Source organism: Mustela erminea, chromosome 1, assembly GCF_009829155.1.
Source record: "Mustela erminea isolate mMusErm1 chromosome 1, mMusErm1.Pri, whole genome shotgun sequence".
Taxonomy (NCBI): domain Eukaryota; kingdom Metazoa; phylum Chordata; class Mammalia; order Carnivora; family Mustelidae; genus Mustela; species Mustela erminea.
The window spans coordinates 114,009,417-114,024,784 of NC_045614.1; the positions used below are offsets into that span (position 1 = coordinate 114,009,417).

A 15,368-nucleotide genomic window follows, 5' to 3' on the forward strand; every position below is an offset into this window, starting at 1 on the left:
AATGCAGGTATTTCTGGGCTTAATCCTGCATCTATAAAAGACATCATTGGGACAAACGCAAAATTTGAATAGGGCTTATAGATTAGATGGTAATCTTGGATTGATGTTAATTTTCTGATGTTGATGGTTATACTGTGATTGTATAGTAGAATGTCCTCGTTTTTAGGAAATATGCACTGAAATATTCAGGGTTAATGTGTCATCAATTCTGCAACTGTTTCTCAGTGATTTAGAAGTATACACAACTGAGGAATCCCAGTGAAGGGTACACAGGAGCTCTTTATTTAACCACATATTTAATTTGAGGTTTTATTTATTTATATGTTAATAATAAAAAATAATAATTTAAAATATTATTATTTGAGGTATTATTTTTATTTGAATTTAACCTCATTTTTTTAAGAGGAAGAAAGGGAGAAAAAGCAAAAATAAGTCTAAAGTTTCTGCATGTGTCCTCTTTCCTTTAAGCCAGAACTGAGTCATGGGGTATTGGCCTCCAGGAGAGGGCACCAGATCTCTTGGTTAAGTGGTTGGAGACTTTGGTCACAATTTCAGTTATTATTTCTTTTTAATATTAGCAGCTGGTCACATTTTTACTTGTTAAATTTGTATCTAGCCTCTTCTGTGCTTCAACTGGGGATTCATATCACTGATCTATGTAGTTTAATTAATATACAGATATTTAGGATTTACTTGAGACTTACTGAATCTCTTGACATTCTTGATATGTTCTTGGTGTATTCTTACAAAAATCTTGGTATATATGTGATATATAAAGTCAGGATTATTATATGTTATGTCTCAATATCTTTTCTTTTTTATTTTTAAAGATTTTATTTATTTGACACACACACACACACACACACACAGAGCACACAAGGAGGGGGAGTGGCAGGTAGAGAGAAACAGGCTGCCAGCTGAGCAGGGAATCCTGATACAAGACTCGATCCCAGGACCCCAGGATCATGACCTGAGCCAAAGACAGACACTTAACCTATTGAGTCACCCAGATGCCCTTAGATTGACTTTATTATCTTGTTTTGCCTGCCAGAGAAATAACCCAATTTCCTTATCATTTTGCATAATTCTTGTAATGAATCCTTATCTGCGCTTTCATTTTTTAAAGTTATCAGTAATAAGCTAGTAGACTAACTACAACCATTTAAAATTTTTTGTCATATACAGGGGCTAAGTTGTTTAAGTTAACAACTCTTGTTGTTTTAAGTTGTTTAAGTTGGCTAAGTTGGTTAAGTGAACAACTCTTGATCTCAGCTCAGGTCTTCACCTCAGGGTCAAGAGTTTGAGCTGCATGTTGGGCTCCATGCTGGGTATGGAGCCTACTTTAAAAAAATGGCTAAGATGGTATATTTGGGGCACCTGGGTGACTCAATTGGTTAGTTTCTGACTCTTGATTTCAGGTTAGGTCATGATCTCAAGGTGGGATCAAGCCCTGTGGCAGGCAGGCCCTGTGCTGGATGTGGAGCCTGCTTAAGATTCTCTCTCTCTCCCTCTCTAAAAAAATTTTTGTTTGTCATATGCAGATAGTTTTTTATTTTATGCTTCCCGGAAAGCTTTTCAATCAACTATAAGCCAGAGTACTTCCATGAAGCAATGTTCCAGAATTCTGTGGAAAAGGACTATACCAGAAGCTTTGGGGTACAGGTTTCCGATGACATTGCTTAAACAATTTTGAGACCATACTGGTGGACTGAGCTAGGATTTCTAGAACTGTAGAGAAGCCAATGGGTTCATAAGACTGCTAGCCCAAGATCCACTGAAACAAGAACTAATTACATAGGACTGATGAATTGACAAAGGGTGATTACTGTTTTTGCTTACTATTACTTATATTTTCATAATGTCTATTTTCTGGATATTCAAGGAAGCCCCTTTTCTTTCCTCTTAAGCTGTCTATAACTCATAACAATTTAATAATTATAACTCTGCTTTTTTTCATACTCTGCTTTTGTACACTGAAATAAAACATTTGTGAGTGATAGCTTTTTCTCTTTGCCTGAGCCCTCTAAAATTTGGAAACTTTTATTGAATATTCTTAATTTCATCACAATATAACTATCATATTTTCATGACAATATAGTTAGTGGCATAGATTCAGGAAGAATCTGTCTTTTTTACCAGGACATAATTGGAAACACTGGGTATGCAACCAAGGCCTTGCCTGGAGTGTTATATTTGAGAACGATGCTCCTTCAATCAGATATGGCCAGACATATCTAAGGAACTAGGATGACTTTATGCAGCCAATGCTTACAAACCCTTCCAGGAAAATTGGTTAGTATCTGACTTAGAAGGTTCTCAGCTTCTGGGTGGGTAAGGTCACTTTCTTGTTAGACCCAGGAATCTTAGGATATTTGGGGAACTTCAAGAAGAGACAAATTCACCGAATGGCTACCACAGCTGAATTCTGGTGTTGAGTTCTTGGTGCAACTATCTAACCTCAGAGGCTTTTAAAAGTAAATTTGAGATTTTTTGAGAAGACTTTCAGCAAAGCAAGTTTAAGAAGACCTAAGTGGCAAATTATCACTCTTATTGCACCAATGTAAATAGTGAAGTTAGAGACCAGCCTTCTTTGTGACCAAGAATAATCTTCCTTTGTTCCCTGAAACAAATAATACATTATATGTTAATTTAAAAAATAAAAATAAAAAAGAATAATCTTCCTTTGAGATTATTTTGGATCAAAGTGAGGAGATTATAGGGAAAAAATGTGTACTTCAATGAGGAATTATGCATTGTGTCTCTCTCTGGGCTATTTATGAACTCTTTAAATTGCTGGTAACTGATGAATATTGCCAATGACAAAACCAAACAATTAAGAAGATTGATTTTATTTTAGGCTCCTGTAGCAGGGAGATCACCCAGATTCATAGAGAGTATCTTGGCAGGGTAGTGTTGCCTTAGACCTTTAATAGAGAGAAGTGGACAAGTTATAGGTGGAATGATTTACAGTTTGAACTGTTTCATAATCAGAAATCTCAGTCAATTAAATAGGATATGTTTAGCTCTGGGTCTGACTCCTTTCAGGATATAAACAGCTCTAATCTCAGGTAATCATTCATGTGACAAAGAACAGGGAGTTGGAGGATCTATGTCTTGCCTTGCTGGTGGATTCAGGCAAAAGGGGAAAAGTGTGTTTGGTCTTGTCACAAGTAAACAAGGGAGACAACTGTAAGGCCTATGGGAGTCACGAGAAAGTGTCGTCACTTTCAGAACACAAAAGGGTGGTGAGATCTCAGAAAGGTAAGGATTAGGGAGATTTCTTAACTGCTGGTGTTTTCTGGGAACACAGGGCTCAGGTAAAATTCAGCATTGTCAGTATGCAAACTCTGCCTTGTCTTTTAGAGTTCCAGTAGACTTAAAACCTCTATTTGCAACTCAGTATCTCACTCCGTATAAATCTGTGCTTCTTGACTTTTCCTTGCAGTTATAACGTTTGTCTGGTTCTCTCCTAGTATATGAGTTCAATCAATTCTTCAATATGTATTCCTTTTTGTATTTGTGTAAGAGTCATGATTTTTCTTCTTTCTAAAAATTGTCTTTAAACAGTGTGACCCACATAGCTTATTCAGATTTCACCAGTTACACATGCATTCATTTGTGTGTGTGTCTGTGAACAAGGCAGTTTCTAACGGTCCCAGTGAGAGGTCAGGAGATCCTGAGAACTATGCAAAGTCTGAAGGCTGGTGGATGCTACAGTGAAGACTGACACTTAGAGGTTAAGAGTTATCAAATACAGTGAGGTGGGATGAACCCTTTGGTGGAGATCATTCTGGATTCAGAGTCTAGAGCTTAGTTTATTCAAGAATTATTATTTCTGCATTCCTTGGCAATAACCTACATGTACTAAAACATGGGGGTAAGAGTTAGACATAATTAGGTTTAAAATGGTTCTATCATTTACTTGCTGTGTGATCTCGGGGAAGGATCTTAACTTCCTTCTAACTGGTGTCCCTATCTGCAAACTGGGAATAATGTTTACACCTAACCCATAGAATTGTTGTGAGGATAGAATGAGATAATGAATGTGATAGACTTGGCATATAGAAGGTACTTGGTGGGAACACCCAGGTGGCTCTATCATTTAAGCATCTGCCTTCAGCTCAGGTCACGACTCCAGTGTTCTGGGTCAAGTCCCAAATCGGTCTCCTTGCTCAGCGGGGAGTCTGCTTCTCCCTCCACCTGCTGTTCCCCCTGATTGTGCTCTCTCTATCTCAAATAAATAAATAAAATCTTGAAAAAAAAGAAAATTTTCTATGTCCAAAACAATGAAAGGCCTAAAATAACAATCTTTCATTCATGAAAACTGCAGAAGCCACTACATGTCTATTTTACTTCAGACCCATTAATACTCAAACAGAGTTCTTGCCCAGTGAGAACAGATAGAATAATAGTTCATCAACTTGTCAATTTCAACAGTCGGTCAATGTGCATGTTGATATGTATTCTTTGGTTTATTTGTTTTTGCAACTTTCATATTTCTTTCCATGTAACTTTTTTTTTTTTTTTTTTACGTAGGCTCCACATCCAGTGTGGAGCCCTGTGTTGGGCCCAGTGTGGGGCTTGAACTCATGACCCTGAGATCAAGAGTCAGACACTTAACCAAATGAACCACCCAAGCACCACTCATGTAACTTTGTTTTTTAATAAAGGCAATTCACTAAGTCTATGAACATAATTTCATTTATAGGTTTTCCTGGGCCTCTTCACATTTACAAATCACCTGACAATGTGTCCAAGTTTTAGTCAGGAAAATATGGATAATGTAGGTATACTCTGTGTAGTATGCTCTTTTTTTTTTTTTTTTTTTTTAATTTCTTTTCAGCGTAACAGTATTCATTGTTTTTGCACCACACCCAGTGCTCCATGCAATCCGTGCCCTCTCTAATACCCACCGCCTGGTTCCCCCTACCTCCCATCCCCCGCCCCTTCAAAACCCTCAGATTGTTTTTCAGAGTCCATAGTCTCTCATGGTTCACCTCCCCTTCCAATTTCCCCCAACTCCCTTCTCCTCGCCATCTCCCCCTGTCCTCCATGCTATTTGTTATGCTCCACAAATAGGTGAAACATATGATAATTGACTCTCTCTGCTTGACTTATTTCACTCAGCATAATCCCTTCCAGTCCCGTCCATGTTGCTACAAAAGTTGGGTATTCATCCTTTCTGATGGAGGCATAATACTCCATAGTGTATATGGACCACATCTTCCTTATCCATTCGTCCGTTGAAGGGCATTTTGGTTCTTTACGCAGTTTGGCGACCATTAGTATGCTCTTCTGCCTACATCCCAGGTAGCCATCTCAGAAGGGTCTGAGTAGGGTGCCCACTAGAGGGCAGTATGGATCTGCCAAAGGGCTGACAAACACTTTGCTTCAAGACTTCATTTCAGCTTTACACATCACTAAGGACCTGTTAATTCAGGAGAGCTAAAAATGAGGCATTTGTAAACTAAACTTTGCATATTACACAATGTCCTCCAGATTCCAATTTGGCATTCTACTATGATGCCGCAGACTGTGAGAAAGTCACAAAGCTCCTACCTGTTTCTGGAGCTTTTGCTGCTGCTGCTGCTGCTGCTTCTTCTTCTTCTTCTTCTTCTTCTTCTTCTTCTTCTTCTTCTTCTTCTTCTTCTCCTTTTCCTTCTCCTTCTCCTTCTCCATCTTCCTCCTCTTCCTCTTCTCCTCCTCCTCCTTCTTCTTCTCCTTCTCTTTCTCCATCTCCTTCTTCCCCTTCCTCCTCCTCTGCCTCTTCTTCTTTTTAAGATCTTATTTATTTATGACAGAGAGAGATAGCAAGAAAGGGAATACAAGCACAGGGGAATTGAAGAGGGAGAAGCAGGCTCTCCACGGAGTAGACAGCCTGATATGGGGCTCGCTCCCAGGACCCTGGGATCATGACCTGAGCTGAAGGCAGACACTTAACTGACTGAGCCACCCAGGCACCTCTCTGGGGCCTCAGAGTGCATCAGCAGTGGTAGAATTGCTGCTATTCATGTTCTTTAATCAACTTCTAGCTTTTTTCATCATCTAGTCAACCTCATGTGGACTGTTTGATTCTCCTCTTCAGAGTGTTATTGTGATGCATTTGCATCAAAAGTAATTTTGCTATGCATTTCAGGTGTCTAATTTACTGTTGAAGTGGATATATACATATTCCCTCAAAATCTGCTTGTGTAGTGACACTGCATTGGTGACATGGTTTCAGAGAATAGAAACTATTTAAATAACTTACAATATCAAGACAAGTGATATAAAAGTATTACCTATATTAAACTTTATAGAACATCGTTTTATAATTAAATGGATAAACTCATGGTCTCTCATATGGTATATAGTAAGTATGTAGTAAGCAATTCTAGCAATAACTTCTCTGCAACTTTTATGTTTCTTTTTAATTCTATATTATCACCCGTTCTTTTTTGAGTAAGGCTATAAATATGGGTGAGTAAAATAGTTTTTTTTTTTTTAAAGATTTATTTATTTATTTATTTGACAGAGAGAGATCACAAGTAGGCAGAGAGGCAGGCAGAGAGAGAGAGAGGAGGAAGCAGGCTCCCCGCTGAGCAGAGAGCCCGATGCGGGACTTGATCCCAGCACCCCGAGATCATGACCCAAGCCGAAGGCAGCGGCTTAACCCACTGAGCCACCCAGGCGCCCCAGTAAAATAGTTTTTGAGATCAAAACCATCTCAAAGTTTCTGTTCTAAACCCTTTGAGTGGATTATAAATGTTTGCCCTCACAATCCTTAAACATTACACAATAGCATCAAAATAATCAATATGGGACCTCTCTCCAGTCTCTCACCTTGTTCATCCAAAGATTTTGGCTACCCATATCTACTTCTATAACTGTAGTGCTTGTCTATCATGTTTCATCCTGGCCTCCCCATATAAATACATCGGTACAAATCTGAGGACATATCTCATCATTCTATGATCATCTGTTTCTCAGCTGGTACAAGTATCACTTTCTCAGAGAGCCCTTCCTAGAACATCCTATTTCTTTGTGTGTCACTCTCTGTCCTATTACCCTGTTTTATTTTCTTTGGAGTAATTATCAGCCTGTGAAATCATCAGTTTGTTACCTGAGAAGATTAGCACCTCCTATCTGTCTAGTTTATCCCCAGCTCCTAGATAAAATGTCTATGACATAAATAAGCACTTAGTAAAGATTGGATGCATGAGTGAATGAGTGCTTCACTCATTTCACTCATTCCATGGTGCTCTTCTGGGGATCAGATGACTAGATGGTCCATAGAGGCCGAGGTTCTCCCTTGAGCCTGATGGTGTGACCCATGTACATAATGTCTGAATTCCCATCTTCTTTCAAGGATCTCTGAGTTGGTCTGACTGGTGAATGTTTCATGTAGTTAGGGATGGTGGGAACTGTGTCTGACCCGAAGTCGTGAGTGATTTCCAAATCATGGAAGCATGCAGAGCTGACAGGCGAGTGGGGAGCTGCCGTCCCTAGGTTCTGGTGAGTCATGATGGCGGAGGCAGGCCAGGGACAGACATTGATGAAAATGAAATATATGGAGTCAGGAGTCAGAGAGTCAGGGAGTTGGCCGCAGGGAGCAGGGGAATGAGAGAACAAGCAGGAAGGAAGTGGTAGACACAGAGAACTGTGGGGTAGGGTTATGCATTTTTTGTTATTGTTAGCAAGTTTATTGAGATATACTTTACATACCATGAAATTCACCTATTTAAACTATATAGTTCCATGGTTTTTAGTATATTTACACTTATGCAATCATCACCAGTTTAATTTTAGGACATTTTTATCATCCCTGTAAAGAAATCCTGCACCCATTAGTATCATTCCTCATTCACCTGCCCTTTTCTGCACCAAGTCCTAGGCCACCACTAATCTTTCTGTCTCTATAGATTAGAGTATTCTGGACATTTCATTCAAGTGGGATTATATAATATGTGTTCTTTTGTGACTGGCTTTTCTCTTACTTAGCATAATGTTTTCACGGTTCATCCATGTTGTAGCATGTATGAAGACTTCTTTCCTTTTTGAAGCCAAATATTTCATTGTATGGATATAAAAAATGTTATTTATCTGTTCATCAGTTAATAGACATTTGGGTTGTTTTAGCTACTTTGAATAATGTTGCTATGACCATTTGTGTACAAGTTTTTGTGTGGACATATGTTTTCATTTCTCTTGAGCATGTACCTAGGAATGGAATTGCTGGGTTATAGGGTAACTCCATGTTCAACACTTTGAGGAGCTGCCAAATTATTTTCCAAAGCGCTTACACTATTCTTCGTCCTATTGTGGGGCTATTTCTGGTAGATGATTTTATGAGTTTGTTCTGGACACCTGAGCCATGTGAGTACCATGAGAATGAGTGTGTCGTGATTCTGCCTGGATCCCTGCCGTTCAGCTACTGCTGCACATACCCCTGGGCCCCCGAGGCCCCACTGCAGTGATCCCAGTATCCTCAGGTAGTAATGTGACCCCAGAGGTGTATTGTGATTCGTCAGTCCCAGCAAGTCCTCCCTCTGTTCGTGTATTAATCATCCTCAGAGTCCAAATTAATATGGCCTCTTCTGCTGGCTCCGCGGTTTCAATTCTGACTGCGCATTAGAATCTCATGGGGAGATTTCAAATATGCCAAAGCCAGGGTCCACATCAAAGGTTCTAATTTAACTGGTCTGGGAGAAGGCCTGGGCCACTAGGATTATTTCAAACTCTCTTCAGGGGCACCTGGGTGGCTCAGTTGGTTAAGCATCCGATTCTAGGTTTCGGCTCTGGTCATGATCTTATGGGTTGTGAGTTCGAGCCCCGTGGGAAGCCCCATGTGGAGCCCCGTGTAGGACTCATGCATGCTCTTTCTCTTTCTCTCTCTCTCTCAAATAAATAAATAAATCTAAAAAAAAAAAAGTCTACTCAGATGATTCCAATGGACAGACAGGATGGAGAACCACAGCTCTGCTCCCACTAGAAGAATCCTTTCTCCTATGAGCTTCACAGCAGTTTCTTTTCAATGGCACTCACCAAAACTTTAAAAACAGATTCCCCATTTAATTGCAGTTATTTAACATATATATTTTACTTGTCCAGCTGGGCCACAAGCTCTTTGAGGACAGAGCTGTGTTTGATTCATCCTCAAGTGTCCATTTGTCAAGAGACATCCTTTTATAGCAGCACCTGTGCTCCTCCTGGTTCTTCTCTGGAGTAACGCATAGGCGCCAACCAGACTGCAAGTTATCATGAAGCCTTCGCGGGCCGCCCACCTAAACCTGCAATCTCCTTCTCCTCCATTTCCCAGTCTTCCTTCTGTAATTTGCTTCCTGCCCCGTCACTTAGCACATGCTCTATGTTTCACTTATTATCTTCTTTATTGTCAGTCTCCACCCGCCTTCCGTGAGGGTAGAGATTTTTGTCAGCTTGGCTCACTGCTACCCTCAGCACTCAGAAAATGCCTCGCACATGGTAGGTGCTCAATAAATATTTATTGAAAGAAGAAATAAATATGTTAGCCTAGATTTAAAAAGAGGTTTAATCCCTTTCCTCTACACCAGTAAATGAGTTAGATTTTGTTTTGTTTTGTTTTATTTTATTTTGTAAATATTTCCATTTATTATAAAGCCTTCTTTTTCTAGTAAAAGTTATATTTCTAGCATAAACATGTAAATCCTGAATTCATTAAGTTTTAGAAATATAGTCCTATTTCTTTTTGTTTGTTTGTTTTAAAAGAACACTTTGCTAACTTCTTACTTTATTTTTTAAAAATATTTTATTTATTTGACAAAGTGAGAAAGGGAGAGAGTGCGCACAAGCTGGGGGAGTAGCAGACAGAGGGAGAGGGAGAAGCAGACTCCTCACCAAGAAATGAGCCTGATATGAGCCTAAAGCCCAGGACCCTGGGATCTTGACCAGGGTCTGGGATCTGCTCTGTGCAGAACTCAAGAGATATTTGCCTGACTGAGCCACCCAGGCATCTCAATATAGTCATATTTCTGAGAGGGTCTGCAGAGGTTCTGTTTAAGCCGTGGAGCAGGGATCATGGCATATTTGGAACTGTGTACACAAACTGGAGCAGAGGAACGAGGTCTGGGACAGGCAGTTGAAGCTGAAGAAACCTGACCACTGGCTTGCTCTTGCACCATTAGAATTCAAGGCCTAGGCGTTCCAGAGGACAATGACTGTGATGATGGAGGAAGCCAAGAAGAGCAGGTAGAGGCGAAAGAGGAAGATGTCCATCATGTGGCTGAACTGCACCCATAGGTCAGCTAGCTGGGTGCTTCTCAGCCCCGAGCCTCCATTCATCTCTGCCTGTCTGGGTCCCAGCTCCTTCCCTACCAACTGCCCTGGCTCCTTCGGTCCTACAGAGAAGACAGAGACTCAGCCCTGAAGTGGGAAGGAGACAGGATTGGGGAAGTAGGGGACTGCGGAAGCTGGGCCCAGTGTAGAGAGTATGGGCAGTGTAGATTTTTCTTACCAGGTAGGTGAGTGGGCGTGAAGCCTGGGCCCACATTCTCCTTCCAGAGCGCAGTGGGGCTGCATTTCCTTGGGCTGGCCCAGTAGAGAAGTAGAGAGTGGAGCCACCGAGGCATGGGTGGGGGCTGGGTGGTGGCCAGGTGCAGCAGGTAGGTGATGAAGATGGTCTCCAGCAGGCTGACCACCATCAGGGACAGACACAGGGCAAAGTACTCACCTGTGTTGGGGGTGAGGAGCATGCCTGAGTGTGGCCGAGAAGAACCAGCAATCCCTCCTTTTCTCTGTCTCACATAGAGAGCCCTTCCTAAAATGACTGCTTTCTCCCTTCTGCCTTAGCTGCCTCAGCAGATCTAGCCAGTTCACCTGTCTGCCCTGCCTCCTACCCCTGCCTCCCCACGCCCCACTACTTTCCAACAGTGAGGAGGTGGGCATACTGATGAGGGGGGGGTGCCACTAGAGGGAAGTAGTTTATTCGTCCTAAGCAGGAAGACGTTGTAGCCCATAAGAAGTGTTATCTTGAATGGGGCACTATTCTCGCTTTCTGCTGGCAGATAGAAGCTGAAGGCATCAATGGCAATCAGGAAGCCACTGGGCACCAGGAGGCTTATGACGTAGAGGCTGGGCCTGCGCCTGATGGCCACCTGTGGGGAGGAGAGAGCAGAGAACTAGGTGAGGCTAGCACTGAGGGGAGGCTGAGGGATAATTCCAGTCCCTTCCTCCCTTGGTGTCCTCAGCCCAACAGGGGCTCTTTCTGGGGCTGGGTGAGAAGCGCTTTCACATGCCTGAGAAGACTCTGCCATACCCACTAAAGAAAACCTATGCCAGAGCTGGCAGGTTCAGAAAGGGGCCTGCTCTGGGGGACTTGGGAGAGAGGAAAGCTGTGAGGGTTGTGGCACCCAGTGGCTTTCTGGTCTTGGGACAAGATGTGAGGGGCTCTGGGATTTGGAAAGATCTGATGAGGGAGATAAGGGGGACGGACACATCTCACAGTCTCTGGGCTTACATAGAACATGATCTGGTCAAAAAGACTGGAGCCCACAGACATCTTTGGGGTGGCCTTGTTGATGCTCAGGAGCTCCCATTCCCCTTGCGTACAGACAATGTCACGTGAGGTGGCCACTATCTCCCATACTTCCTTTTCCATGCCCAGCAGCATGTTTTCCACTGCAGGGAGACAAACACTCATTCAACACACTGTTCAGCACCAGCTCTGTGCAGAACTCAGAGAGGTGAGCTAGAAAACTGCTTTAGCTTCTTCTCTCTGGCTGCCCGGTAACACGGCTTCCTCGCTTCTCAGTCACCTCCTTTCAATTCCTGGCTTTCTCAGAAGTCTTGTCTCCTCCTAAGTTCAACTCCTGTACCCTACCACCCACACACCCCTGACCAGCAAATTCTCCACTGTCCCTTTTTAGGCAGTTAAAAAATAACCTTGCTGTGTGTGCTGTTTCATTGATCCACTGGTTGATCTCATTTTACCCCCACCATGACCCACCTGTGTAGAGGAAAGAGCTAAAGGTGAGCGTGCAGTTCTGCTGGTCAAAGGGGATGTAGAAGATGTCCAGGCTACAGATGCTGGTCACCCGCATTGGTTTGTTATACGTGATGTGACCGTCATTGGTCACATATGCAGAGAGGCCTTCTGGGGTCTGATCCACATCCATGCTACGGGGTAGAAGGGGAGAGAGACAGATGCTCTGGGTTTCACAACAGCTTAAGCTTCTCTCTTAAGGGGGGGCTTCCCAATGTTGCTTACTATGGTCACCCTGCCATCTTTTCGGCTCATCACTTTCTCATTTCTAGAAGAAATGTCTTCTAGAAATGAGAGACCATTGATGAACCGTGATTGTGCTCCTGTCTGAAAGAAGCTTTTGGTGGCCCCACTGAATTGGTTTTCCCTATGACACCCTGGCCTGCTCCTTGCAGAAGGATCTCCACTCCAGCTTTCCCTGGCCCTGATACCCGCGATTCTACGATGAAGATGTCTGAGAGCCACAGGTTCTCAGTTGTCACAGTGAGTTTACTGATAGCACCACATTCTTCTGGATCCCAACTGATGAATGGGTTTTTCCAGATCTAGAGCCCAGAGCACAGAGGGATGGTGATGGCTGAAGCTGAAGCTAGTTTATATCAACATCAACCCTTCCATTCCCTTAAATATATATACACATCTGCATATTTTTTCCAAAATCTATGTACTATAGGCATATGATAAAATTTTAACCATTCTAGAAAGTTATAACATAAAAAGCAAGCTTCCCTCTCCTCAATTCACTCTAACTCAGCTCATATTCCCCAACTCGGTCTCCTTATCAACAGTCTCTTGAGTGTCTTCTAGAAAATAAATTAATACGTATGCCAGCATTCACTTTTACTTACACAGATAAACTCATACTTTGCATTATTATTATGTCTGTAACTTTTTTTTTTTTTTTAAACCTCATTTCCTTTTAAGCTCTGATGTCTCTTCTCTTCCTGGTGATAATGTCCCCCTTCTCTAGCTAACAAAGTCAGGCTGGCCTTCCACTTCCCACTCAAGGAAAATCTGAAACTGGGTGCTGAATACCTTTGGGCCTTGGAGCTTACTTAGGGGTTTTCAACAGTACTGCCCACTTCTTCCTGCAGTTTCCATCTGCATCTTCATATTTGTTTGGCAGCTGTGTGACAGAAAGCTATTTGTCATCAGCATGGGCCCTATTTTGGTTGGATTTATCTATTCCCTCAGGCACTGCCAATTTCAACAAATGTGATTTTTGCAAACAAGCCCAGAAAAAAGGGGAATAAGAGGGAAGAGAACTAAGCTGGACTTACGTACCAACTTTAACCACAGGAATGATGTCAGGAGCTGAAGCTGTTCATCCTGACAAAAAGAAGTCCTCATTCAGGATGATTGATGCCCAGAGATCAGGTCCCAGTCCAGCTCTTGCCTTTGTTTCCTACATGGTCCTGTGTGACTGTTCAGCTTTTTAGTCACAAATCTCCAAAAATGCAAGTTACATGGAAAATGGAGGGGGAGAAAAACAGCACGGGGGCCCACTGGAAATATGTTTTATCTGCCTACAGGGACAGAACTCTGGACAAATGTTCCCTGCAGAAACGTTGCTGCAGCGTTCCCTTTCCCATCTCTCCACCCCACAGGATGGACGTCTGACTCATACAGCATTTGGGGACGGATTGCTTGTCACTGGACCCGTGCAAGTTTGGGCTGCCAGGGGGAAGAGTCCTTGTTCCCTACTAGCAGCCTATGCAAAGAGTGCAAGAGGCAGAACTCACCACTTCCAGGATGGCAGACAAAATGAAGGAGATGTTGACCTGAGTGGGAATGCTGTAGTTGATGACTGGACGGAAGTCCTTCTGGTTAAATATTGTCTGGAAGGCAGCAGGGTCCACCCCATACTGGTCAAAGCCTGAGCAATTGATGGTGAAAGTGTTTGACCTTCCTGTAGAGAGGAGAGACCTGTGAGATGGGAATAGGGCTTTGTGTGTCATAAGGGAGAAGAGTACCAAGGCTGAGGCTTGAGAGCTTCTCTGCAGAGAAAGAAATGTAGACATGGGGTGAGGCATGTGAGCCCCTCCTTCCTGGACCAAGACTTCTGAAGGCCAAGCCCTTCCTGCCAAGGCTGGGGAGCATGGGGTGGTCTGATAGGCAAATGGGGGAAGTTGATGTGGTAAGCTGAACCAGGGCTCAGACCTCTCTTCCTGTGCTTTACTCCCATATAAAGCCTACCCAAATTTGTATGCAAACAGCCTCTCTGGAGAGTCCTATTCCTTCCGTAGTCCCAACCCTGAAGTTTTGGCTTTTGTCTGACCCTACTGTTTTTTTTTTTCTAGCTCTATTATGACTTGTTCTCATAGTCATTGAACAAAATGTCCCTAAAATTTTGTTTTTTTTTTTTAAAGATTTTATTTATTTATTTGACAGAGAGATCACAAGTAAGTAGAGAGGCAGGCAGAGTGAAGAGGAAGCAGGCTCCCTGCGGAGCAGAGAGCCTGATGCGGGGCTCGATCCCAGGACCCTGGGATCATGACCTGAGCCGAAGGCAGAGGCTTTAACCCACTGAGCCACCCAGGCGCCCCTAAAATTTTGTTTCTTAATGTCCGCCTCCTGCTTTCATGTTTTCCCATTTCCTGGAAGGAGAAATTTGGAAAGAAGTCAACCTGAGTGTGACCTGAGATATCTGGGGACTTCATATTGCCCCGAATGTGAATTTATTGACTACCCAGCATGTGCTGTGCTCTGTGCCCATCTCCTGCTCTGTGGCTTCCTCTAAGATCCGTGGGGGCCAGCCTCATGGTCACCATTCTGAGAGGATCTCACTGTGCCTAGTGGAGCTGGGCAATGACATGTAGAAGCTCTTCAGGGCCCTGTCACCCGCCTCCCAGCCACAGGTGACTCTGTGGTGATTCCTGTAACTACAGCCCAGCAATTTCTTCTTATGCCTCGTCCATTACTCCCCATGCCAGCTAATTCATAAGGTACACCTCCAAACCAAGGAGAAACACATTGCGGGGGAAGAAAGTGTTGTCCTTTCCCTTCTCCACCCCTTCTCTGCAAGATCTTCCTGAGTGAGGTGGGGAAAGAGCTACATTCCTGTCACCAGAACCCAAACCACCCTGTTTCATAGTGACTATATCTTGGTAGAAAGGAAAGGTTGGCATAAAGGGGTGGCATTGGAGAGCTGGCAAATGGAAGGATTTGGTAGATACCTAGGCAGGCAAGTGGAAGAGGGGGCTGTGTGTACTGATCAGTGAAATGGGTTTTGTTTTGTTTTTTTAAGATTTTATTTATTTATTTGACAGAGAGAAATCACAAGTAGTCGGAGAGGCAGGCAGAGAGAGAGAGAGGGAAGCAGGCTCCCTGCTGAGCAGAGAGCCCGATGCGGGGCTCGATCCCAGGACCC

At 43.0% G+C, this 15,368-nt stretch overlaps 1 protein-coding gene across 1 annotated transcript; it reads right to left on the reverse strand.

Moving 5' to 3' along the window:
- Positions 1 to 10,128: 10,128 nt before the first annotated feature.
- Positions 10,129 to 14,041, reverse strand: LOC116588324 (5-hydroxytryptamine receptor 3C-like). Its single transcript, XM_032339236.1, has 8 exons — positions 13,741 to 14,041; positions 13,283 to 13,327; positions 12,434 to 12,543; positions 11,963 to 12,132; positions 11,474 to 11,634; positions 10,909 to 11,111; positions 10,472 to 10,689; positions 10,129 to 10,355 (listed from the first exon to the last, which is right to left on the reverse strand). The coding sequence occupies exons 1-8, from the start codon at positions 14,029 to 14,031 to the stop codon at positions 10,153 to 10,155; spliced, it is 1,401 nt and encodes a 466-aa protein (XP_032195127.1). The 5' UTR covers positions 14,032 to 14,041; the 3' UTR covers positions 10,129 to 10,152.
- Between the last annotated feature and the right edge of the window lie 1,327 nt (positions 14,042 to 15,368).

Excerpts from the sequence above, each read along its gene's own strand:
- LOC116588324 (XM_032339236.1), bottom strand. The coding sequence starts at position 14,031 with ATGCCTCACCCCATGTCTACATTTCTTTCTCTGCAGAGAAGCTCTCAA. Across the intron at positions 13,328-13,740 it reads TGTCTGCCATCCTGGAAGTG|GATGAACAGCTTCAGCTCCT; the intron begins GTGAGTTCTGCC and ends TCTTTTTGTCAG. Across the intron at positions 10,356-10,471 it reads CACGCCCACTCACCTACCTG|GACCGAAGGAGCCAGGGCAG; the intron begins GTAAGAAAAATC and ends TCTTCTCTGTAG.